General features: G+C 49.5%; 1 protein-coding gene across 4 annotated transcripts in view; it reads right to left on the bottom strand.

Moving 5' to 3' along the window:
- Window positions 1-26,661, bottom strand: part of FAM135B (family with sequence similarity 135 member B) — a 281,950-nt gene that overhangs the window by 86,215 nt on the left and 169,074 nt on the right. For all 4 annotated transcript variants that reach the window (XM_045049512.1, XM_045049511.1, XM_045049509.1 and 1 more), the window contains exons 4-5: window positions 11,211-11,350; window positions 2,608-2,678 (exon numbers count right to left, since the gene is read on the bottom strand). In XM_045049512.1, coding sequence (XP_044905447.1) covers window positions 2,608-2,678; window positions 11,211-11,350 — 211 coding nt within the window. The remainder of the gene's footprint in view (window positions 1-2,607; window positions 2,679-11,210; window positions 11,351-26,661) is intronic.

The following is a 26,661-nucleotide window of genomic DNA, read 5'->3' on the forward strand; positions in this document are numbered from 1 at the left end:
AGACACTGCATCATCCTTAAACCCAATTTAGGAAAATGAAAAAATATGGCATTTTAAATTCTTCCCCAGTCCCTGGCTTCCTGTTCCCCTTAGCTAATCTTGTACTCCATGAAAACCCCCTGCTCTGATTGTTATTAAGTGCTCTGTATTACAGACAGGAAGTGACACGTGGAAGCCCGGCCCCACAGGCATCTAGGAAGCCACAGAGAGGAAGAAGACATTGATTCGGCAGACCACACACTTGAGATACTGTCTCTCTTAATCTTCATAACAGACTTGTGAGACATGGGTTCTATAATAATGTCCATTTTATAAATGAGGCTGTTGAGATGTAGGAACAATTCAGGGATTCGACCAGCATCTCGTGGCGGCTAGGACAGAGCCTGGGCTGCTGAATGTCCTACACTTTGGTCCCATCTCCATGAACTCCCATCTTGATGGCAAGATGGTCTCATCTCCTGGGTCTGCCATGATTTATCATTCAGACTGCCAGGCAGGCAGGATGGAGAATGACTTCTAGGCCGAGTATGGAATCATTTGCAGGGTTCTCTGACTGCTTGGCAATGTCTATCGTGGAGTAATGGATGAATGTCTTTGAGGAAGCAGGTACAGGAAGATAAGGCAGGGTGGGTTAAAGAAACGGGCAGATGATCAGAATCGCAGATGGTTGAGGGGGCATATGGGAACAGAGGCAGAGGCTTAACTTCTGAGTTTATAGGTTAGGAAGAAAGCCAGCTTCTTGCAGGGGCTCTAAGCTCAATATGGTGCTGGAAGAACAAATCCTGAGGAAAATAAGATTTCCCAAGCGTCCACCATCTCACAAAGAGGTAAGAAGCAGTGATGAGGGAAGCAAGTGGCCTGAGGGCCTTGGGGGCCAGACAAGAATGAGGAATCTGTGATATTGAGCCCAGACACCATGGCAGGACCATGGACAGATACCTCTGACAACCCAAACATTAGACATGACCTTCCGCACATCAGCAGATGTCCATTCTCAATGCGCAGACACATCAGGTCACTGACGTCTCAGAGGACCCCATGTGACTCAACTCCTCACATTATGGAAACTCTGTAATAACCAGACACATCTCAGGGATGGGACAGTCCTTGAGAAGGGGGAGAAAGTTCCAAAGGGGTGTCTGAACTCTGAAGGGATTGGGAGGTCGTTCTGACAGCATTAGACCATTGGCCACCTGGTTTTCTATTTTCCATAGGAGGATGTGATGCTTCTGCTGAAAAGGTTGTAGAGACCAGAAGTGCAGATTAGCTTGTGAAGAGTGGTCAGAATAATTCTCTGCGATTCTGCTAACAGAACAGAGGGAAAAGGAGTGTCTGCCCCATAACTGTAAGCCTAGTGAGAGGGATCTTCAAGTGTGTTTGCCCTTTGTCCCCTAAAATTGGGGGAACATAGGTCCTGGTACCTGAATCATCTTGCATATGTCCTCAGGGGAGAGGCTGAGGGTGGCTGGATTGGCCAAAGGAAGAGTGAGCAGGATTGCAGGGGGAGAGGGTTCCCCACCCGAGGGATTAAAGTGCCTTTGTTCATTTCCCAAGGACCAGATATGGGTTTTTTCAAGAAGGATATGCCAAAAGAGCTTCCAGCAAGGAGTGAATGGCCCAGGCACAGGAGGCATCTACATCAAAGAACTACAGTGGGGGAGTGAGCAAGCTTGCCTAATTAGTGGGTATATCCCCAAAGAATGCATAGGGATACCCCAAGAGCAAAGGGCGCAGTGATTCAAACTCTACTGAGCCTTGCCTGCAATTGAACCTGTCCTATATGACCTCTGCTCCTCTGTAATCCCTTAACTCCTGATGGAGTGTGACCTTGTGAGACCCACACGCCCCTGCAGGGAAGGAGGCAGGAACAAAGAGGAGGCCTCCCACCGCCCTGCTCCGGCCCTGGGAGTTTCCTGACCTCAACAAGCCTGAAGCTGGGGGGTGGCAGAAGCAGGCAGGGGAGGGGGGCAGTGAAGAGGTCATAAACCGGATGAGAGGTTAGAGTTTTGGTAATACCCTTGAGTGGCCTTCCTGATACCTGAAACAGGGACCATTTATTTATGACCTGACGGAATCTACAGCTGACAGCCTGCCCAGAGTAGCAGGAGGGGGATGCCATGGATCAGGCTGAGAGGAAGCAGTTATAGGAAGGAGGAGCGTTGTCTCCTGCCTGTTGAATCGGCACGTCACAAGTCAACGGGTTTTCAATTTTCAGAGAGTTGAAGCACAGGAGCAGATATTTGGGACAAAGACGTGGGATCCAGGCAGGCTCTCCTCTGATTCAGAAGGAGCCTTGAGGATTGCAGCCTCATAGGGTCATCAATCTGAAGACCTAATTAATACCGCACCGGAAACAAATGGAGGTGTCAGGCATGAGAAGGTGCCAGATACGAAAGGCAAGCAGTCAGGAGTCGTCTGTGCACCCAGCACTTGAGCTATCTGCCTGAAAGGCACGCGGTCGGCAGTGACCGTGCAGACGCTCCCAGCCCCACTGCTGGGAGCCAGGCATCTGGGAAATGTTCTGAGGTTCAAGGCCAGGAGGTGCCCCAGGGACGAGGAAGGGTTGGAGGAAGGAAACCAGGATTTGGAGACTTCAGGGACACTCACTGCTGTTCACTGTCTGTAAAGTGGAGATCCACCTTGAGCTGAAAATCGACTTCACTTAGTGCCTCTTCCACCTGCAAGAGAAACAAAGTGGAAGGGATTTAGCAGTCATACCTGGCCCAGATGAAAAATGTGGCTGGCCTAATTCCCAAAGTTCAGGAAAAGAACCTCACTGCAACGTTAATGTCATTTATTCATAAAGCAGAATTCCCATGCAGAGTCCATAGAACTCTGGTTGGAGGGCAGATCTGTGAGCATTATGAGGAAATCAGAAGGAAGGGATTTATGGAGTCAAATGGGGGAAAAAGCCAATTTGCAAAAAAAAATGTTAGGCAAGTTTTCTATAGCGCAGGCCTTTTGAGCACCTTACTTCCCAAACAGATTTGATCTGGAATCCTTTTCGGCAGGAGGGAAGTGTTCTGTAGCACCTGCTCTGGGAAAGGGGGCTGTGAACTTGCCCGGAAGAAGCCCCCTTTGGCTAGCGATGGGGAAATGCTGGAGGTGACATCATCTCTGCCCTCGGGCACCCTCGCCAGGTGGGCACTGCTGTCCATGTGTAAGCGGGGGATGCTGACACCCAGGAAAGTGGGGGTCATCCCCCAAGAGGGCTCAGCTTCATAAGAAAGCAGATCTTTCTTTTTTTTCTTAAGCTTATTCGAGAGAGAGACAGAGAGGATCCCAAGCAGGCTCCGCACTGACAGATGTGGGGCTCGAACTCATGGAGCCAAAGACCAGAGTCAGATACTTAACTGACTGACCCACCTGGCCGCCCCCAGATCTTTCATTTTTGGCTTGAGGTCCATCTCATTCAACCGTTTACGCTTTGAGACACGTTGGCATTTCCTGTCCTATCCACAGTTGCTTTCAGTCTTCACTTTCCTATTTTCCTCAATTATCAAAGGAATCTATTCGTTCTACCTGCTGGCTTCTCACCTACATCTAAAAGATGGTACCCTCTGCTCTTCTTTTCCCACTTCCAACACCATCCCACCTGCAGGAAGGATGCCTGCTCAACACCAGATCCTTCCGCTGCCGCTGCTCAGCGGGGAAACCTAGGCGAGCACTGCACACTTGGGGCAGGGCATGAGTTCCTCCCCACACCCAGGCTGGACGGAGCCCTTCTACCCTGTAACCCACAAAACCCTGGTATCTAATTTCTATCTTGGCATTCAGTGCTTCCTATTGTAATTGTTTCCGGTTCATAACCGGGAAGCCCGGGACCCAAATTGTTTCTGTCTAGTCCTCGCCAAGCTGCAAGTTGCACCTTACAAATTGCAAACATTCAAAAATCAGGCAACCTCACATTTCTATTGCAAGTTTCCAGCTTCTGTTAAAAAAAAAAAAATCCCTGGACCCGGCAATGCAGGCCTGGCATTTGCAAACTTCACTTGGATCAGGCTCACGGTGTTCACTGACAATCCCCATCTGGCCTGTGGCTAAATCCCCCCCCCCCCGCCCCGCCACAGTGTCCACAGCAATCAGTCATCATTAAGGGAGAGAGTAGTCTCAATTCATTCTGGATCCCCAGCTCTAGGAATAGAGCCTGCCACATAGAAAGTATTCATGTGTCCTGAGGAATAAATAAAGCTCTTCTCCACCCCCTCTCCTGTTGGTTTTTGTTTCTTTGCAAAATGTCCTCATCCTTCAGGGATGGAAATCTCTTACCCAAAGGCATCTTTGGAAACACGTTCCTGGTTAAGCAGAACTCAGGCACAGACATATGGATGGAATTTATCTTTAGGTCCCCAGGGTTTTAAAATGTGTTGGAGAAAAAAAAAGCATTTAAAAGTTAACATTTTGCTGGATCCAAGTGCTATGAATAACTTCCTCTGCTAGCTTTGTTTTGCATAATCACAAACCTTGCTTCGTACACACAACCCAGGCAGCTGAGCCTCCTGCCGCCCGTTCCTCGGAAGTGGGACTGGCAAAGGAAACCCGCCTAACCTCCTCCCGAGCGTGCTGGCGAGAAAAACTCACTGTAAGCCCCAGTTTTAAGCTTGCTGCAATTCCTTTGGAACTAGGAGCGGAATCCCGGGCCAGGGTTGAGCCTGGCTATGGGTTTACTGATGTCTCAATAAATCTTGAATTCCAAGATGCTCCAGGATAAAGTCACTGGCTTCTCTAACCATTCAATTAATCATTGGCTGTTGGCTGCCTTCCCCTCCCTCAAAATACACACCCTCGTACATGGGCACGTGTGGAAAGGTGCACACACCTGTGCACGTCTGTATGTGCCCACGTGCACGCCCAGCCACTGATGCATATCACTTGGTTTAAGACATCACCTCCCTTTAAGAGTCATTGTTTAGGGGCGCCTGGGTGGCTCAGGCTTCGGCTCAGGTCATGATCTCAGGGCTCATGAGTTCCAGCCCCTCGCTGGGCTCGGTGCTGACAGCTCAGAGCCTGGAGCCTGCTTCGGATTCTGTGTCTCCCTCTCTCTCTGCCCCACCCCTGCTCACGCTCTCTCGCTCTCTCTCTCTCTCTCTAAAAATAAATAAACATGAAAGAAAAGAGAGAGTCATTGTTGAGCAGCAGGAAGCAGCGTGGTGTAGCACTGGAACATAAAACCAGTAGCCTAGTATCCGCAGAAGAGTTCCTATGCAGCAGCTGACTGCCCACTCTGTCTTCTCCAATGTGGATAAAACGGACAATTCAAAACTATTGTCCCTCATTCACAAATGAGAACATTGAGGCTCCATGTAGGAGTGAGTTCCCAGTTCAACCTCCCCAAGGTCAGCTGGTGGGTGAGTCCCACAGCCCAGATTCAGTCAAGGGTCCAAAGCTTGTGGACCTTGTTGTGTGATCCCCTCTGTGTTGTGGGTATGCCTTCCCTCCCTGGTTGCTTTTGACTCCGCTCATGATGCTGACTCTTCTCCATTCTTAGCTTCTCACCTGAGCTGCATCACAGCCAGTGGGGTTGGAGGCAGCTTCCGGACATCGAGCTACATGTGTGAAATTCTTGGCTGTGGCCTGCACCAATCAGCCCCTCTAAACTGGTTTTCTCAGCTGTAGATGAGGTTAAATATTACTTCCTCCTTAGAGAGCACTGCTGTTGTGTGACTAAGAAAATACACCCAAAGGGCTTAACACAACATGTGAGCCAAGACCATTCTTTTTTATTATTATTTTTTGAGTGAGAGAAAGAGAGGGAGAGAGAGAGACAGTGTGTGTGTGGGGGGGGGGGGGGGGCAGAGAGAGAGGAAGAGAGAATCCCAAGCAAGCTCCACGTTGTAGTGCAACTGAATCAATCCCACGAACCATGAGACCATGACTTGAGCCGAAACCAACCAACTGAGACACTTGGGCATCTCCAAAGACCATTCTTATAAATATCAGTTATTATTGTTATTTCCAAATTCCTATGGGCCTGGCCACCAGAGGACCCTTCCTACATCAACTCCACATGGTGGGTCCACATACTGGTCAGAAACCCAGGCTTTTGTGGTCAAACTGCCGGGGTTCAAATCTCCACTCTACCACTTTGGTAGGTGACTTTGGACAAATCACTTCTCTACATCGCTGTGTCCTCCTCTATAAAGCAAGAGTTGCAAAACATACCACAATACCGTAGCGATGGGCTGCTGAGACCTTCCAAGCAAAGCACTCAGTGCAACGCCCACCACACAACACACGTCGAATACATATAAGGTGGTATTAGTGTTAAGATCCTGTGGTTGTTAATATAACTCAGCCTGCATTTCTATCACTTCCCAAAAGTGATCTTCTCCCAGCTACCCTGGACCGTCAATGGACCCCAAGCCCATTTTGTGGCCAAACCTTACGGTCAACTCCCACTGAACTTTCTTGACTATACGATGTGCTGCACCCCCCACACTTGAGCCCAGGTCCACAGGCCCTCGGCTGAAACACAGCTCCCTCTTTCCACACATCCTCACCGTTGCTGCCTCTGCTATGGTGCTCCCCAACACCCGCGTGGACCCTAGCACTGCCTCCATGTCCTGGGGCTTTGGGCCCTACTTTCCGTACTTTTGCCGGATGGACCTTTCCAAATCCCAACTCTCCTCCTCCTGATTCCTGAGGGCGCCCCCCGCTTTCACAACAGGTAAACATACGGTGTCCGGCAGGGCCTTCATGGTGCTAACTGCTGTGTCTTCAACTCTCCCGTCCACTCTCGCCCCTGCACCATCCTTCTGGAAATGATGCTTTCTTCCCCAGATGGGAGGTCTACTTCACTGCTTTTCCCCTGCCCTCTCTACCCTTGGTCTCAAGAGCTGTTCACAGCCTCCTGCAGAAATTCATTCCACCCATTCCGTAACAATTCAACGCTTTTAATCAACTCCCTGCCCCCTCAAAAGAAAACCCTCTGCCTGACTCACTAGGTCTGTGATGGGCTCAAGAATCTGTATTTTGAACAAGTAATGCCAGGAGACCGTGATGTGGGTACAACAAGGAATCACGCTTTGAGAAATGCTTTTCTTTTTTAAGCCTATAAACACGCAGCCTTGTTGACAAAGACTTTTTGATGTAATCTGCCCCTCATCCTCCTCAGGGCACCAAGCATCTTGTGGTTAGTAACTATCCTTTTAGCTTCGGCTGCTGGGAAACTTGGTGCTGAATGTGCGAGCTTCCATTAGCAATGCCTAGTGCCATGTTCATGCATTTCGGTCTGTTACATTTAGCCCTATTTACATTTAGGCTTCCAGGCTTCCCCGCCCCCTTTTTGTGATTTTCCTTGACTCTGGCTCAGTCTGTTGTTATTGTCGTTTTTCCTTTTACTGTTCTATGCATTTTGTCAGCCTTTCCAAATCCTCTGAGGGATTACACGGTGTATATAAATTAAACAGCTACCCTACTTGGACACTCACTCTTTGCAACCGTCATGCAAACATCCCATCTTATGCCTTAAGCGGTGACTGCTTCTGTCCACGGCCATGTCTTGCACTGACCTGTGCCCTCCCAGGGTGGAAGGCATCTTCACATCTGCATTTCTCATAGCATGCGCAACGGTATGCTTGATGCATAGCCACCATATAAGTGTCTGTTGTTCACAATGATGGCTGTGCGCATGCCGGAACGTGAACTCTGGACACCTGGCAATAAGCAGTGTTTTTGTCGTCCAAAGCAGACAGACACTCACTGGAAAAGAGCTAATAGAACCATTCTCGATATGAAACGTTTATGGACATACCCAATTAATTTTAATTGTCACTGATCTGGATATAATGATTAACTGTAGCATTCTTTGCTGCTGTATGGATTACTCCAACACAAATTATTAGCTTGTAGCAATGAATGATTTGGTATAAAAAGGAAGCCACACAGACTCCCTGTTCAACCTCAGAACAGAGGTTTGTTACAACCTGACCTGAGCTAAACTTGGGTGTTGGGAAAGCCTACAAATGCTGGGGTGGGAGCAAGTGGTGGAATTCAGATGGAAGATGACTGAGACACCTGAACATTGTCCGAACCCAGCCTCCCAACGTAACTTCTGCCCAGAAAGCCTTTGAGGTCAACACAGCAAAGGATGATGGTCGACAAGAGATACAGTAATGTTCGCCCGCCAGAACCTGGGCGAGCCAAGTGTGAACACGCAGCCTGGTTTGGGGTTCCTTAAAACTCAAAACAATCTCAGGGGTCTCTTCCAAAACTGGGTCCAGGAAGGAAGCTGATGATATACTCAAAATGAGGAATCCATGCCGTTCAGCAAAGTGATGACTCACAAGGGTGCAGGGAGGGTTTATGGAAAGCCACGGATGATGGCCAGTGTGTCAGGACTGGTCACTGCAGGATGTCCTTGATGCCCTGGACCAAGAGAGGTGGGCCGAGCGAGTTATCAGAACTGGAGGGAAAGCTCCATGGAGGGAGCCCCCTGACCTGAGCTGAGACCTTGGGTAAATGTTTCACAACCAGTTCTCAGAAGGAAAACTAAAAACCCTGATGGGCAGCATTGCCGAGTTCTCTGGTATAAATCTTTCCACCACAACGGATTGCTGGCCACCAATGTGACATCACTGAGTGGGTGAATGGGGAGCTGGCAAAGCATGTGTACCTTTGGGTCACTCAAGCTAGCCCCAGCACACGAGCTAGCCCCAGAATAACAGCTAGCCCCAGCACGCCAGTGGACAAGCAGCCCTCTCTGGCCCAATGGGAGCCTGGGGAATGTACTCTCTGGCCCCACTCCCCTCCCTTCCTCCAATCACTGCCAGGCTAGACCCAAACAGAACCCAAAAGAGGAGGATGCGGCTGAGTGGTGCATGCGGTCAGCCCCGGGGTCCAGAGCAGGTGGGGAGGGCAGAGGGCAGACGCTCCAGTAGTCAAACGACACGCCCAGCTCGTGGAGGGTGGTTTTGGTCTTTTTGATTTCAATGACAGATAAAGTGTTCGTGGGCACTGTGAGGGCATAAGGAACAAGGGGACCAGGGTCACTGAAGGCTAACAGGCAACACTAGGGATACTCATTCCTGTTTGGAAGGAAGGGGGCCCCTCCTAAAAGGAGGAATTTCAAGTTCAGTTTGTTCACTACACCAACCAAGTCACCTGCTCGCATCTGCTGGGCAACTCGGACAGAGTCCCATGGCAGACGCTGGTGTTGCAAAGACAGACGGGAGACTCTGGCCCCGGAGAAGCTCACAGATGGGAAGACGGGGGACAAAATCTAAGACAAACACCGCGCCCTTCTGACGAAATCAATGGCTCGCCGTCACCCAATCATAACCTCCCCCTTCCCTCCCGTCACCCACAGCCCTAAGGTTGCCCTCCCCCACCACCTCTCTAACTTCACCTCCTGCCCCTTCCCTCCACTCACTGCGCAAGACATCTCGGCCTTATGGCATTAGCTGGGACACATGCTACCTCAGGGCCTTTGCCCTTGCTGTGCCCTCCTCCAGGGATGCTGTCTTCCCGAGCTCCTGGCATGCCTGGTTCCTGGGCACGTGGACCCCAGCTCAATGTAGGCTTTTCAGGGAGGCCTCTCCTGACTGTCCCTTGTCCTCAGGGAGTAACCTCCACCCCGTGTGGAGGCTGTGCAGGAGCTGAGCGCTGGGCAACCGTGAAGAGAAGTCGTCTCCCGGAGTTAGACCTCCTCCACTTTGGGACCAGTGATGGCTTTGCAGGACCCCCAATAGGGTGCCAGGCCCCCCTTCCTGCCCTTGCAAGTGCATCTCACCACAAGTGGGCTGAGCATGTCGCCACGGGAAGCTCAGGGATAGGAAGTCCGTGACTTACTTATTTGACTACACTGAAATGTATTGATTTGCCAGTAAAATATAAGTCCCGAGACACCAGGGGTATTTTCTTGGTCACTATTTTATCGTTAGCCCCTCGTAGGTGCTCATCGGTGGTACTGGATGGATGGATGGATGGATGGATGGAGGAAGGAAACATGAGCCACAGTTTTTCACCTGTAGCCACACGGTGGAACCCGGTCACTGCGTGGACCATAAGGACTTGGACGGAAAGGAGGGCCTGACAGGAGGAAGAGAGCACCTGGCCGGCAGGAGGCGCTCTGCACACCATGCGGGGAATGTGAGTGGGGGGACCTGCTGCCGAAGGACCTTCCTAAAATGGGAATATACTGCCATATGGTTAAAGGCATTCCAGCAGGAAAGGAGCAGCTGGAGTGCGCCAATGGGAATCAGAGGCGGGACTGGGGAAGTGCGCGTAATGCCTTAGACTCCGAATATTCCCTCGAAACATGCTAACCTGAGGAATAGACAGTTTTCTTTTTTTTTTTTAAGGTTTATTTATTTTTGAGAGAGAGAGACAGACAGAGAGAGACAGAGCATGAGCAGGGGAGGGACAGAGAGAGAGGGAGACAGAATCCAAAACAGGCTCCGGGCTCTGAGCTGTCAGCACAGAGCCTGACGTGGGGCTCCATCTCGTGAGATCACAAGATCATGACCTGAGCCAAAGTCAGATGCTTAACCGACTGAGCTGCCCAGGTGTCCCGGAACAGAGATTTTACAATCAAGCTTCCAACAAACGGAATGAGACCCCCCAAGGTCAGTGGGCTTCACCTCATGCTGTTGCCCCTGCATGGAGTGCCCTTTCTATTTGTCCTAGTCTGAGGGACTCTTCGTTGGTGCATCTCAAAGCCAGCCCCTTGGTGGAAGCATCGATGCCTCCCACAGAGCTCATCTCTCCAGCCTCGGGGTGCCTTCGTTTATTTGTGCCTACAGCCAGCAGAGTGCGTGTCACCTGCCAGGGTGCTGGCTTCTATACCTGTTCTCCTACTCGATTACCAAGCCCTCGAGGGCAGAGTTCCTGCCACTTTCTCCAGCTTTGTCCCTCATCCAAGGGCCCTGCCCAGAGCCCTGCACGGAGCAGACAGTCGGTGCCTGCTGACTGACTCCGTGACAGAATGCCTGCCCAAACAGATGAACAAACAGGCCAGGGAAGAAGGAATCAAAGCCTCAGTAAGTCGGTTAATGGAAACTGTGTGGGACATGGATGGAGAAAGTACATGAGTGAAAGAATGAGTACCGGAAAGAACAAATACATGCATGAGTTCTCTAAAGCCATGAATCCCTGTCAGGCTTTAGGGCAAATCCACAACTTCTCCGTCACTTACCATCACCTGGGAATGGCGACAAAAGATGAGAGGAGGGGACAGCACCCCGTGGCTGGCGGCAGATTCTACCACTTACCCTTTCTCCGTCTAAGAGCAGATGAGCTCGGAAGATCACGGCGTCATTGATGGGCACCTCTTCATTCCTGTATAAGATCTGAAAGATCCGGCTGTGCACGGCGTTCTCGTGGGCGCAGGCGGAGTGCAGGCTGTTGCCGTCTGCAAAACAAATCCCAGTAAGAGCCCGTGAGTTCCAGTGCCGTCCTACACCCGCAGGGTCCTCAGGGTCAGTCCAGCCCAAAGAAAGTACTGGCCCCCAAACGCACTGCGATGTCCAAAGATTGAAATCACAGAAGGACTCCTGTCGAGTGAACTGGGCTGGCATCTCAGAAGAACCTTACTAATCCCTTACAAACCCTACGACCTTGTCGTGCAGTGCTCCGAGGCTGGAAATCAGTGGCTGCTAAATTCCTCACCTACTCACCTCTACGAAGCCTTCCGTAATCCTCCTCTCCTGAAATCAGGGAGGAAGAGAAGAACAGAGAAGATACGGACAGAAACCTCTTCCTCCTCCAAGAACTCCCCAGTGCCCCTAGACTCTCCCTCCTGAAAATGTGGTTCACATCATGTAGGATATGGAGAACACTCTGTCTTGAGTTTTAGGTACGTGTGCTAATCCTCACTGTATTAGACATCAAGGTTTCAAAGGAACTCTGTGTCTTCCAAAGCATTCCAAAGAAACTCCAATTCCTAAGCGCTGTCTGCGAATCAAACTCAAGTTCAGGAAGACTCACCTGTCTGATGATGACAGGAGACTTTACTGCACGCACCGGCCAGAGGTATGGAAAGCAAGTGGGTGAACTTCTCAGAACCACTTAACACATAAACTGCACACCAGGGACAATATCAAAATATTCTCCAATAAGTAATGCTAATATTTACGTAAAACAAAGCAATGATTACCTGTTCGTAATAATGACCAACCACGTGGCACTTTACAGCTTCCAACAAGCTTTCACGTTTGCTACTCTCCCCTAATCCTCGTAGGAACTTGCTAGAGAAGATTCTACTACGGATGGAGAGACCGTGGCTCAAAGGAAAAGAGGCGGGCATCTTGGTGTCTGCCATGTGACGAGGTATTGCTTGGATTTATCCTCACACCCATCTGTTTAGCAACCAAGGAAAGAAGTCTCGGGTGAATGAATAAAATGCACCTGTCGCCTAGCCAAAGGTAGGTCCTCTATAAATCACTACAGAAAAAAATAAATAGCACGTTTGCAAAGAGAGCCCAGAAGATAAGAAGAAAAATCAGTGCAACCAGCAGAGAAAAACAGCTCAACTGCCTTGTGCATTGTCCTCAGATGGCCTGAAGAGTCCCCTGGAAACAGGGACAAAGGGTCACTGCCTGCCCCCACCAGGGCACAGTGACACACAAACCAAGACCTGTCTTGTAGCTTCAGAGGAAGGAACAAAAACACGTAAAATCCCGGGTCATTACCAAGACTGCTCAGATGTGCCTGCTCTAATTTGCACTTCGTCATGAAGGAAATAAAATTACTGGGCTAATGCAGCCCTATTTAGACCCGTTGGATTCAAATTGATGCGGCCTTTAAATAGAAGTGATCCTTGTGTGCAAATGCCTTTCTGTTTTTATTTGCTACACCAGCCCTTTCTCTATCACTGTCAAGGCCTAGTTGATCTATCAGCCGGCCCGACAGCACGGCAGAGGATGGATGGGGTAAAGACTCTGAAGGTCAGAGCAGCACTGAGGCGTCCAGTACCAGGAGGGACAGCCAGCAAAACAGTTCAATCACCCAGCCTTCTTGGGCAGGTGACATCACCCCTTGTAACGGCAGCTTTCCATGTGAAAAACGGGCATATCCACCCTGACCTGGGATCCATATAGACATAAAGGGCATAAAATAAATCAAGATCCTAAGACCAGGCACATATTGGGTGTGCGATACACAGTAAGATGACACTTTGTGCTCAGAGAAAGGTCTGGGCGTTTTCTGTCGAAGACAATTCCACCGGTCGCATTTCTATGAGAAATTAAACTTCTCTGATTTTTGAGCAGACTGTCAATCCAGACCTCAAGACTCCATGGTATCTAGAGATCACCAAATCCCAAACGGCCCCATTAAGCCCAGGATGAGGCATTTCTTACGCCTGATGGGACTTCCTGTGTCATCTTCTCGTTACTATCAAGTAGGACATCAACAGGTGTCTCCTTGCAAGGGAAGGCTCGCCGATCACGGACACCGTTTGGGATTGTGGGCACCACTGATACGGTGCTTGCCTCCTCCCCTCAGTAAGGACAACCCACACTCGGACACCTTACCCATCATCTTGGCTCCCTCCTCCTGCACTCTGAAGGAAATGCTACTTTCTTCTCCTCCGCAAGGCCTCTTCCTAGAATTTCTAGGACTGGCTCTCCAGCTTATTTTATGCAGCCCCCATGGGCAGACGGAAGGTTCTTGTTCCAGCTCCCCCTCCTTCTACGCACCCAAAGATCCCAGGCACTGGCCGCCCAGAGATGAAGAAAATGTGTGTTCTCTCCACCCTCAAAGACCCTGGGATACTTTGGGAGGCTGCCCTTTCCTGGCTGAGGAGTAAAGAGCCACATCTCTCTTTAGAATGTTTTTACTTGTCTGGTGAGCAGATTGTACTCAAGTGACCCAGTGAAAAGGCGGAGATTAGCGTCTCCCCAAATATCTGTCTGCTGTTGTGCGTGGCAGGGTCGGTACCATGCATAAGGATCTGAAAGGACAGTTAGAACTTCAAGAGGAAACAAGGTAGATGCCTGGGTGGCTCAGAAGATTGAGCGTCTGTCTCTTGATCTCAGCTCAGGTCTTGATCTCAGGGTCGTGAGTTCAAGTCCCATGTCAGGCTCTCTGCACCGAGCGTGGAGTGTGCTTAAAAAAAAAAAAAAAGGAAATAAGGAAGTGGAAATAGGCAGAGGAAAGAAGGTAGGAGGAGGAAGAAAAAGGAATAGAAAGGAAAAGGAGAGGAGAAGAGCAGGGAAAAGAGGAGCGCAGAGGCAGAGGAACTCCTTAATGGCGCCCACTGTTCAAGGGATGAGTTTCAAACAGCTCAATCTGGAGTTTCAGGCCAGAAGGCCAGAGTAAAAAGACTTTTTGGGGGGGGTTTTCCCCCACAAAAATGAGTGATATCAACAATCTGCATTTCGGCAGTGTCTCCAAATGTCTATAGCTCGAATGATGACCTTCCCTCTGCCGGGCGCCCCCGCCCGCCCCAGGGCCTCCGTGAGTGCAGATTACAGAGTGTAGGTGCTATTCATCGCACGTGTACCCAGTGCCCCAGAATCCAGGCCTGCAGCCCTCTGGTGGTACATTTACTTGTGCAAGGAACCCCACCCCAATTCCAAGAACATGGCCATGGTTCTGCCTGCACAGCAGAGCCGCCCAGAGAACCAAGTGTGTGCTAAATGGTCAAAACTCCGGGAGATTCTCTTCCAACCCTCCAGGCCTGAGGACAGCCAGGGGAGGCTTGGGCTGTTGGCAAATGAAGATGCTGAGAAGCTCCCAGCGAATGTCTTCAAACCCAGGCCATATTCACACGTGAGAATCCTCTAACAGTTGGAGTAAGAGCGACTCAAAGTCAAGACCTCAGCTTTCTTATCCCGTTCTGAAGAACAGGACATCCGCAGTAAGGCAGACTTGCTTTCTAAACTTGCCCCACCATTTTCTCACCATTGGCCTTGGGCGGGCCATGAGATCGGAGTGCAAATAAGGCAAGAATCATGCCCTGCCTGATTTCCATAGCGAATCTAAGACTCAGACGAGATGAGAAATAAAGGGGTATGTTTAACTATAAAATTCCCCAAACCCAGCCAGACTCCCTAGTAAGATAAAGATGATAATGATGATGATCTTTATGCCAGGTGATTTTCTGGCTATTTCCAGGAACAGGAAGGACAGAAGGTTACCTTGAAGCCAAACGTTATTATTTTTTTTTTTCTACCAGTTTCAAAGAATAGGCAGAAAAGAAAACCACCTTGAAGCAGGTGTTCACTGTTTCTCTAGAGAGTGACCAGAGCAAAGTCCCATATCGTCTAAGTGTTTTATGGCTGGTAGGGCCGGGGAACACTCGTTGCCAAGTTAGAGAGGTAGGACATGACCTTCTGTGACTCCACCAAAGCTGCTTCTTTTCTTGGAGACTCCGTCCCCAAATAAAACAATCCACACAGGGAGAGAAGAATCCCCTGGGAGCAAACAGCCAAGGTGCTGATGACTTTTTCTGAAGTATGGAAGTGGGGAGACCCACCGGATTAGGACAGACTTGCCCCAACCAAAGAGGTGTCAACATCCTGTATGGATAAAGCATGGAATACTGTTTCCTGGAAATAAAAGTAGCTTGAGGAAAGCTGGAGCCCACTATGATGGCTCTGGATGTTCACAATGGCTCCAGGGTTCACGAGTAGAAGGTTGGTTTGGTTATAGCATGAGCTGGAAAGTTCTGTGCATCCATCTACCCTGGCACAAAGGTTGTGCTTTGAATAGCAATGACTGAACATATAAATGTCACCTGAAAAGTAATAACCTGAAGTCCTGAGGCAGGGCCCCCAAGTCCTATGCAGATGGCTGAACAAGCAAGCTCATCGTTGAGGCTACGAGCTTCTTGGAGTTCTAAAGAACCACCTTCAACAGAACATCCGTGTGGCCATGAAAAGCCCTAGTAGCCTGAGAAGGATCAGACCCAGTTCTTTCCCAACCTGGCTTTCAAAAAAGGAGCCCATTTTGGGGCGCCTGGGAGGCTCGGTCAGTTAAATGTCCGACTTCGGCTCAGGTCATGATCTCACAGCTCATGAGTTTGAGCCCCACAGTTGGGCTCTGTGTTGTCAGCTTGGAGCCTGGAGCCTGCTTTGGATTCTGGGTCTGCCTCTCTCTCTGCCCCTCCCCTGATTGCTGTCTGTCTGTCTCTCTCAAAAAATAAATAAACATTTAAAAAAATTTTCTTAAAAAGGATCCCATTTCATTTTATAAGCCCAGGTCTTCTCAGCCCCCGTGAGATGAGGGAAGCAGGTTAGCATTTTGCTAACAGGGCACTTAGATTAAAAAAAAGCACTTTGGTGAGATATCTGCAGAGATGTGAATGGACTTGTACCTTCAATTTTTGAAGCACATCATATTGTCATTTGTATAGCTATTTGAAAAAACTAAAAACATTTTTTTGTTTTATTTTATTGTTTTTTTAATATAATTTATTGTCAGGTTGGCTAACCACAGCGTATACAGTGTGCTCTTAGTTTGGGGGGGTAGATTCCCATGATTCATCGCTTACCTACAACACCATGTTTATTTATTTGAGAGAGAAAGAGAGAGCAGGGGAGGGGCAAAGAGAGAAAGAGAGAGAATCCCAAGCAGGCTCCATGCTGTCAGCACAGAGCCCAAAGCAGGGCTCGATTTCATGAACCGTGACATCATGACCTGAGCTGAATCCAGAGTCGGATGCTTAACCGACTGCACCATCCATCTAAACTCCCCTAACAGACATTTTTCTTGCTTTCTACCTAAAATATGATGTCCCTGGAATATTGAAAATAATGTGCTTTAATGAACAAGGATATGAGTTTATGCCTTATCCATAATGCCAAGTGAATATGTTTCTGTGGGTTTTTTTCTTTACTATAAAACATATTCATTTATTCATTAACTCCTTGTTAATCACCTGCTACATGTCAGGTCCTGTGCAAGACACTGGAATTTGGAACTGAACGATCAGAGCTCCCCGTGGGGTGTATCTGTCCCACACAGCTGTCCGTGGATAGGGAATGGGTATCCCTGAGCTGCTCATCTCCACAGACACCTCCTTGTCTGAATGAGTTTCTCATCTCTCCAGACACATCGAATCATTTGCATCATCTTGTATGGCCCACCTAACCAGTTTGGGTTGAGGTGGCAAGCCCTGGGTTGCAGCCTAGACATCATTATGTATTAACCGCATGACTTGCAAATGTCTCTTCTCTGTAAGGTGTACTACATGCAAAACTGTTCACCCACTGCAAATCGCTCTACAGAAGCAAGCCTGGGATTGGTCTGAGTTCTAGGTACTTCAGATCCCTTGTCTCACTTGACCTTGGGTATAAGAGTCTTCACTGTATCCTCATGAAGCAGCTCAGGACCACAGAGGTTAAGTTACGTCCTCAGCGTCAAAGGTAGTACATCGGGGATGCCACATCTTGTACTTTTTTGCACCCATTCATCCCTAAGCTTGTTTCCTCACATATGTGTTATGGAACCCAACAACCACACAGGCGGTATGTTAGACATAATGCCAGTCACTGGTGATAGCACAATAACAACAAGGAAGAGTCTTCAGTATTTAGTCCAACGTTTCCCAACTTTGTTCTCTCCTCGCTGGACTCACACTACTCCATCACTTGCGTCTTACAGAATACCAGCCGAAGTCCTGGAATGATGTAACCGTGGGCTATGCATACTGTGGTCACTCGGGTACACATGGACTCAACCCATGACTCCATCATTAGTGAGTGCAGGGTGAAGGAGGCGACACTCACAAGTTTCTGAATCCCAGCAGTCCCGGCACTCAGCCTACTCTGCACGAAGACTCAAGTTACACAGAGATACCGTGGCCTCGAAGAAATTCCTGCTTACAGAAACTAATCCAAAGCACGCAGAAAAACCATCATTGAACCTACTGAAAGGGAACATGGCTACAGGTGCAATTTAGCAGCGAGCCCTGTCCCGTCTACACCGAGCAGGCATAATTACTTAATTATCACCACTGCAACCCACCTGTCAGAGGGGCCCAGCCAGGCCAGCGCTGGATACCTATTCTGTCAGCCCATAATGTGCTATCTCATCTCAAATGTGAAAGGCCAGCGCGTCGCCTCTAACAGACTCCAGTGACCCAACGGTTCACCCACCCGGCCTCCTTTAGATGGGACCTAACCACCCGGCCAACTCAGGTGTTTCCATCTGCATTTCAACTGCAGAGTGCAGTACATGGCCTCCTGCTTTTGCAAGGAGAAGACACAGATTTGAGTGAAAAGCCATGGATTTGCCCTGGGTTCTCCACTTGTACACTGTGTTCCTGTGAACAAGGAACTTACCCCGGTCTGAGCCTCAGTTTCCTCCCCTGTGAAATGGGGATGGGAGAGAGCATTCCTGTTCGAGGGTTGCCAGGGTGGAGCAAGACAACCTGTGACAGCACCTGCTATAGGGACTAACCTGTAACAGGTGCTCAGAGAAACAGCCATGCGTGTACTGCCACATGAACAGGAGTGTGTAGCTGATGTGACTATTAAAAAGTACTCACAACAGGGGCTCCGGGCTGACTCAGTCAGTTAAGCATCTGACTCTTGGTTTCAGCTCAGGTCATGATCTCACAGTTCATGAGTTCGAGCCCTGCACTGAGCTTCAATCTCTCTCTCTCTCTCTCTCTCTCCCTCCCTCTCTCTCTCTCTCTCTCTCTCTCTCTCTCACACACACACACACACACACACACACACACACACACACAATAAATAAATAAACTTAAAAAAAATTACTCACAGCAGAATTCTACTGGCTACTAGAAAACTCTCAGGGAAAATGCAAGGGGAAGCCTCAGCTGCCCTCCAGCTCTGGGGAGCTGTCAAGAGCTGTCTTGACCAGGGCAGGGGCACTGCCTGCAAGGACGGAGAAGCACGCAGAATCTCCTTGCTTTCCAGCTGGGAGATGTGGGGTGAGATTTAACTCCCTCCACCTCAATTCTGAGCAAAAGTGCCAATAACAATATGACTCCAGGGGGCAGCGAGATGGCTCCTTATTCCTGGCCACCTTGCTTCTAGCTGGATCCCACGGGGTGTCTCCTCCTGCACCTCCCACCTCTCTGCACTGTAGACTTGCATCAGGGTGTTCGACCCACGTCTTTTCTCTCCTATGAGCTCTTCTCTCCTCCCACGGTCTCCGCAGGGGACCCTAGCCACTTCCAGCACTTTATACACCACTTAGAAGCTAAGAGCTCTCAAATGTGTGACAAGAGTCCCATCTCTCCCGCGTGGGTGCGCGCGATCCCTCAGCCCCGAGACATTATTCCTTTGATGTTGGATACGCACCATAAACTCACACATCCAAGACAGAACCTCTGATTTTGTTTCCCAAATGTGTTTCTCCTGCCGTCTCTTACCCATAGTCGTACCATGCCTCCTGGCCATCTCTGATTCCTCTTCCCCCTCACCCCCTGATCAATCATCTGCGAATCCTGCAAATTCACATTCAAAATGTGGTTCTGATTAATCGAATCCTTTCCGTGTCCTTTCAGGATTTTCTCTCAATGTTGAAACATGCTTTTATTATTTCCACTCTTGCATCTATTCATATGAAATATAAACCGGACGTCATCACCCCTGATGGCACTTAGAATAAAATCTAAATTCTCTACGATGTTATCGCTGGGCCTAAATCATCAGTGTGGACGCTGCAGTAAGGTGAGGGCTTAGCACAGAGCCGGTGTTCTGGGCGGTTGTCCGGGCCGGACAAATATTTATAGAATGTCTGGCTGCCCAAAGCTCCAAGTGACCTAATCCCTGAGAATTTGGCAGCGGTGTTTAATAAACATTTGAGGAAGTGAGCTGGATCTCAGCTCGAGAGCTAGCTCATGAGGCTGGCTCTGTCTCCTGCTACGTCCTCACGATGGGCCAGCACCCACACCGATCTACGCTCCCCGGCAAACAGCAGGCACTAAATGCGCCTAAAGGGGCACACTATGGGGTTTTCTGGGGTGTAAGGCTTTGTCTCCTAATCCCGAAACCTATTGTGCTGGTAAGTCATTAGGAGACAGAAAACGGGAGGCGAAGAGCCCTGTTTATGTGGTTCAGACTTTCCAGGGCCATCTGCCTCAGCCATATGCTTCATATGCAAGGAGAACCAAGAAAAGCAGTGATTGCAGCTAATCAAATATTTGTGGGAGCAGCAGCGGCCACGCCCAGGCCCAGTCACAGTCCCCAATACGTTCCGAGGAACACAGAGCCACTCTCCGGCCCACGGTGACCGTGGCCTGACTGGGAAACCACAGGATGTGGGGGACAGTCGTGACTTGCTCCTACAATGGCAGGGAGTGCCCACAGTCAGTGCCCAGTAGGTGAGAACAGGTGGTCACTGTCTTTTCCTTCCACAGAAACAGAATGTCCCTCTGGAGGGAGGGCTAGCCCCACTGCCCGGGGCTGCGCCAGGACTGACCAGTCCAGAAAGACCAGCAGCCTCAGCCCTCTTCTCGCTCCAAGGGCTACATCCAACCCTTCCCCTCCCCAAGCCAGGAAGTTCTTTTCAATCACAGGACATTCTCACCTGGACCCTGCCCTCCTATGCCTCACCTTTCCCCTATTGGACTCCTCCGTCCTGTTCCTTAGGGCAACATATGACACCTGGGCCATACCTATACTTGGGAAAGGGGACAGAATATCCCAAACTGGTTAGTGCAGGCACCCGCCAATCAGAATAATGCCAGGCAGAGTGATAAGCAGGGTCCTGCAGGCCATGCGCTGTGCCAGGCATAACTCCTTGATTTAAGGATCACAGGGAATATGAGCATCTGGGGGAGGGGCCAGGCCAACTAGCCAATGCGGGGGGGCACTCAGAAAGTTTAGGGCAATGGCTACTATGACAATTGCACACACCAGAGGCACTGGCCGAACGCTGCCCCCGGTTCCAATGAACTAGGCATGTTCACGGCACACACAGGTCAGCCCAGCCTTCCTTGCTGAGACCTGCCCTTGTGGCCAGGGTTTGTGTGCTCAGCTCCAAATGTTTCACCCCACGCCCCTCCCTCTAAACCCCAGGGTGGCCTGGATGGCCTCAGCTGGTCCTCTGGGACATGGAGGCTCCTGCACACCCTCCTCCCCTCCAACAGCTCCTTCTCCTGCTGCTGTACGTCCGTGCCAAATGCCACAGAAGGACCGTCCGTCTGCACATGAACTTGGGAATTATTCCAGGGCCAATGCTCCCCTCTCCAACTCAAACCTCCTCCATCTCTCAATGTCCCTAGGCTCTCCCTTAGAGTCCTGTGCAACTGGATTCCGAAGGGTCACCCTGACTCAGACCTGACCCTGGCTGAGCCTGGAAACTGACCTTCAACTCCACCCACAGCAAACGCAGGACAGAAGGGGTTGCTACTCTGACCCAGCTCTGGGACACTCCCTCCTCTGCACTTCTGCACCTGGCCCCTAGCTCCAGCCCACAGCTGGGCCAGTCTCAGGTGCAGCTGGAGTTAGAACAGCCACCTGCTTATTTGACACAGACACTTCAGGAACTAGAGCTTGAGGTCCTGGTGCAGGAGCTGATTCCTCCCCATCTCACTGGCCTATTTCTAAGGCTCTCACTGTGAGCAAGCTTTCTCTGACTGCTGCAGCCTAGAGTGAATGTCCTCACCTGGGAACCCCATGCATTTACTCCTCAACACCACTTAGCACACAGAAGATGCTACCCTTCTATCCACTTCCCCCAATACACACACACACACACACACACACACACACACACACACACACACACACACCACGCACCAGAAATATTCAGAATCCAGGGCCCGTGTAGGACTTAGACTCAAGATAACCCTTGTTCTTAACAAGGGACCACTCTCATTGTGTTTCTTTGAATAAATGTTACAATTTGCTCAGTAGCATCACCTGTTGAATCTTGCACTTCTGACCCATCAGAGGTGATCAATACAGTACCTTTGGTCAATTATACAGATATGTCAAGAAGCTGCAAGGAACATTCCAGAGCTTCTTTAGGCCACTGGGACATGGCGGGGTGTGGGCACTTAAAGGCTTGGGTGAGCGTCTACGTTTTTCCTTAGTACAAGGCCATGATGCCCTTTTAATCAATTTGCTTTCCATAAAATGGAAGTATGATCTCTAATTACAGAGTTGTCATGAGCATCAAGCCAGGAGATGGAAATGGGTGTCTACGGTTCACGATAAACGAACACTATTGCTCAAGGTTCTGATTGCTTTCTTAATTATTCTTTTCGGTCAGGAGGTATTACCTTCTAGGAACCTCCACCATGCCAAATACAAGTTCTTTCCAATTAGCCCCGTTTGTTTACTGATATTTCTCAGAGGGTCTAGCAGAGCACCTGCACCAAGGGGGCAATCTGTATGCACTCTTTGAATAGTCTTTTTCCTCTGACATTTTTCCCCACTAAGCTTTCTGCTTCTCATCCATCAAGATTCTGCTTGTGTTGCCCCTTCATCAAGAGTTTGTCCCTCAGTGCCCCAGCAAGGATAATCACCCCTCTTCTGTCCCCAGAACATCTTGCACCTGCTTGCCAAGAACACCTGTTGGGTAGCAGTATAGTTCACTGCGTCTGTCACCAGACCAAAGGTGGCTCTAAGCTTGCAGAGTACATCATTCACCACTGTGCTCTTGGCTTCTAGCAAGGTGCTTGGCATAAAATCCACACAATTAGTACTTTTTGATGAATCGATAGACTCATCTTCACCCCAGAATCCTGCCTCTGTCTCGATGACCTTTCAAACGTCACCTCTTTATGGAGATGTTCCCTGTCAGTGTAGCTGCAAACAGCACAGGCTCTGAAATCTGACCTGTATTCAAGTTCAGACTCTCCATTCACCTGTAAGTTAGTTAACCCTTCTGAGCCTAATGTTCTTCATGTGTAAACTAATCGTGAGACCCTCTTCTTCTACAGGGTCATTGTGGTGATAAGACAATGACTGCCATAGTCATTGTTACCAAAAATGCCACATCTCTTCCACTATAAGTGTCCTTATACTTTTGTTGTGCCGCGTGGTCCACTTTCCAGTCGTTCATCTTGGCATCACCTTCCACCAACCCGCATACTCCCAGCTTCTCTATCCTTACAGGGTATGTGAAGGCATAGACGATAAGCCAGTCATTTGGGTCTTCCCGGTGACCGAGGTGAGTACTTGAATAAACTAAATGCTCAGCAGGAGTCCAGCAAAAATAAGGGTAGGGTTACCCCAGAAGGAAGGCTGAGTCGTCACTAGGAAAGACAGCTTTTCGTTTTTCATCCCTGAGCCACCGTCGTAAGTCTGAGAATCCACACATCCGACATGGGGGCTGGCAGCACAAAGAAAATCACACACATCTATAAACCCATTTCACAGATAGGAACTGGGAAGCTTTGGGAGATGGAGAATCTAGCCCAAGAGTAGAATAAACAGCAGAATCCTGAATCCAGCCTCTTCTCCCAGGACCCTGCCTCCTGGCCCTCCCTGGCCCTGCCTGGATGCTTGCCAGGGCCCAGAAGGACTCTTCCCAAGGATCTCTCAAAGCCTTTGTGTCTCAGCAAACTCTATAACCAGCTTCTCAAAGTCACAGCAGCACCTGCCTGGGTGTCAGCCAACGCTTAGCCAGTTGGCTTCGAAATCAATGCACGCCTAGGCCTACGTCCTCGGAATCAATTATTGCAGCTTTAGATTCAATTACCAGATGGCCCGTTAAGTCATGCTCATTTGTCTTCACAGCTCCACCCTGGCGCAGAGGCAATCCTGCAAAGCTTGCTGTTTAATGCACCACAGCCACCATCCGTCAGCCAGGGTAAGCCGACGGGGTCAGGGGACGGGGGCGGCGGACGCCCCGGGGCGGCCAGCCCCACCCAACGCGGGGCTACCATACACACCGCTCCACACTCCTCGGGGCCACCCAACGTCTTGGCTCTGCCGGTCTACACGTCTGGGTGAGTTTCTTGGGACTCAGTCGTGCTGCGGTTCACCTCGGCAGCCATAGCATGTAGCACGGGGCTGGAGGAAAAGTAAACGTTTAATGGCCGTTTCGATGATTTTCTCTTCTTCATGTTACATATTCAGCTTCTCCTCAACTAGCTCCTCCCACATGGATTCTAAATGCAGTCAACTTTCCCTCATCAGAAATAAAGGGCATACAAAACTCAGAACTCGAAGCCCCTCCAGCCGCTACCCTGACTCTCTCCTTGCCATAGCAATGAACTTCCCCAGAGAATACCTACTGACGGCCCCGATTTCTTCCTTGCCCCACGCACTCTTCAAAACTCCCCCCTCCCCACAAAAAAGCCCCACCTGGTTTCTTTCTGGTCCCTTATCACCACCAAGGGAGCACCCTACGCACTGCTCAGATTTTAAGGACAGTTTTAGCCCACATCATGCTCGATTCTCAGCAGGGGCCCACAATGTCGGTCAATTCCTCCTCCTGGAAAGATGTTCTTCCCTCAGCCTCTGAGAAATAAGGCTCCACTCGTTTTATTCTTGACTCCGGTAGCGTTTCTCTGACTCCCTTTGGGAGTCACCTCTCTGAAAGTCACGGTCCCTCCACACCCCGGTGGTGCCTCCCGCTTCCCTTCCGGTGGTTTATTTTACTCCACAGCACTTACTTCCTTGCAACCAGGATGTAAGCCCTATGCCGGCAATAAATCTGCCTGTTTGTGGATTCCGAGTCTGCTGCATAAAATGGAACGTAGCACATGGCCACTCAACAGAACTTACGTCCCTACCCCAGACTCGTCCTCTCAGTTCAGGACCTGTCCGTCCAGTTGATTACTGAAATCTTCCGCTTGGATTTTCGAAGGTACCGCACATTTGTAACCTGTTGAAAAGTAACTTTTCCATATCACCACTAGGAAAGAAAAGAAAAAGAAAAAAAAAAAAAAGCTAAAAAGCTAGTTTCTCTTCCAAGGTTCCTTACTTTGGTAAGTGGTTCTATGATCCGGCCTCACATAGAAGCCCGGAAAAGGAGAGCCACCTTCGACGTAACCTCCGTCACCTCCCAAATGTAAGCCCCCGGCCGACGCTCCGGCTTTGCTCCGTCTCAGCCACCAACGGACTCGCCCACTTGCTACCCCTGCCCTCACCTGGACCACGAGGGGGTTTGTTCAGTGCCACCTGCCCCTCATGCACAATGACCCCCCCACCATATCTCCAGAGAAGAATGTTTCCAATGTGCAAAAAGGACCAAGCTGTTCCCCTGATCGGAATGCTTCCAAAGCTTTCCGCACCTCTTAGGATGAAGGAAAATACTCCAATGGAGTCCTCGAAGCCCATTTGACCTTCCCACCCGTCCATCCTCTCCTCACCCTTGGCTCCCGTGCCCCACTTCTCTGCAGCCACACTGGCCGGCCGTTGCCTCCTCGTCAGCATATCACCCGCACCCATTCTGTTCCCTCCACCCACTTGGCGCCTCCCTTCTCTGAGGACCCAGCTGACCCCTGCTCACTCGCCAGCCCTCAGTTCAGACGTCTCTTTCCCCAGAGGTGTTCTCTGATCTCCCTCGTAGGGTCAAATGTGTGATTACGGGCTCTCATTACACACTGTACCTCTCTGAGCATCGTGACATTAGCTAGAGTGCAAATGACCACCTCCTGTACTAGACTAAGTGCTCCGTGCACACTAGGTTCTTTCTGCTCAAACAGACCTAAAACCTGGAGAGCAGGTTCGGTAGCTGCTTGGTAGATATTTGTTGAAGGTGGAATTAAAATATATGTACTATTAGTTTTGTAAAAAGTATAAAGCTATTAACTCAGTGACCTTTTTAATTTAATAAAGTCATTTCCTTATCATCTGACCATTACAAAAAAAGATCATAAAAATAGAAGTCAAGTTATCTGCCTGAGGAAATAAAATTAACGACCAAGCCACAGCAATACCTCCGAAACACCCAACTCCTTGACTCTGCTCATTTATAAACTCTGAGATTCCGTTTCCTCCTTTGAAAATAGGAACAGAACTACTCCAAAGATTGTTCTGAGGATTTATAAAATAATATTTACAAAATGCCAAGCACAGTGCCTGGTATATTCAGTTGCACAATCAACAGAGATTTATTAAGTGTCGTTGGTGCCCGTCCATAAAAATATGGGTCGGCCAGCAGCACATATTTCAGCAAGCCGAGATGAAGTACATTTACTTCAAGGAAGATAAACAAGAACATTCATTGTCAGGAGTCATGACTTTTATTGTGCTTTAAACTTTAACAATATCGACCTGAACTGCTCTAAAGCAAAGCAATCAATACTGGAGAATGTGTGCCCAGGTGAAGCTCTGAAACAGAGGGAGGTGAGAGGGAAAGGGTTCTTTCAATGAGGTCTTGGAATGATGGGAAAGTATTGTTGTTCATGCTCGCCCCTCCATCTGCCATCCATCCACCGACCCATCCCTCCATCCGCCATCCATCCATGACTCATCCCTCCATCCTCCATCCATCCACAGACCCATCCCTCCGTCCGCCATCCATCCATGACTCATTCCTCCATCCTCCATCCATCCACTGACCCATCCCTCCATCCTCCATCCATCCATGACTCAGCATGAAGCCCCAAGTAAGGAGGACATAACCCCGGCACTTGAGCCATGGCAGCAAGGACGGGAGAGGGTCTGTCCTCCTGGGACTTACCTGAAAGGGAAAAAACCAAAAAAATTCAAGTAATCCTTCAGTTATAATGTCCTAATGCTGCAAAAATACAGACTAAGGGAAACATGACACACTTAATTTGGAGTGGGAGAGCTCATGGTCTAAAGGTGAAAACAACCATTTTTCTTAACAGCAACACAG

Source organism: Felis catus, chromosome F2 (assembly GCF_018350175.1).
Source record: "Felis catus isolate Fca126 chromosome F2, F.catus_Fca126_mat1.0, whole genome shotgun sequence".
Classification (NCBI taxonomy): domain Eukaryota; kingdom Metazoa; phylum Chordata; class Mammalia; order Carnivora; family Felidae; genus Felis; species Felis catus.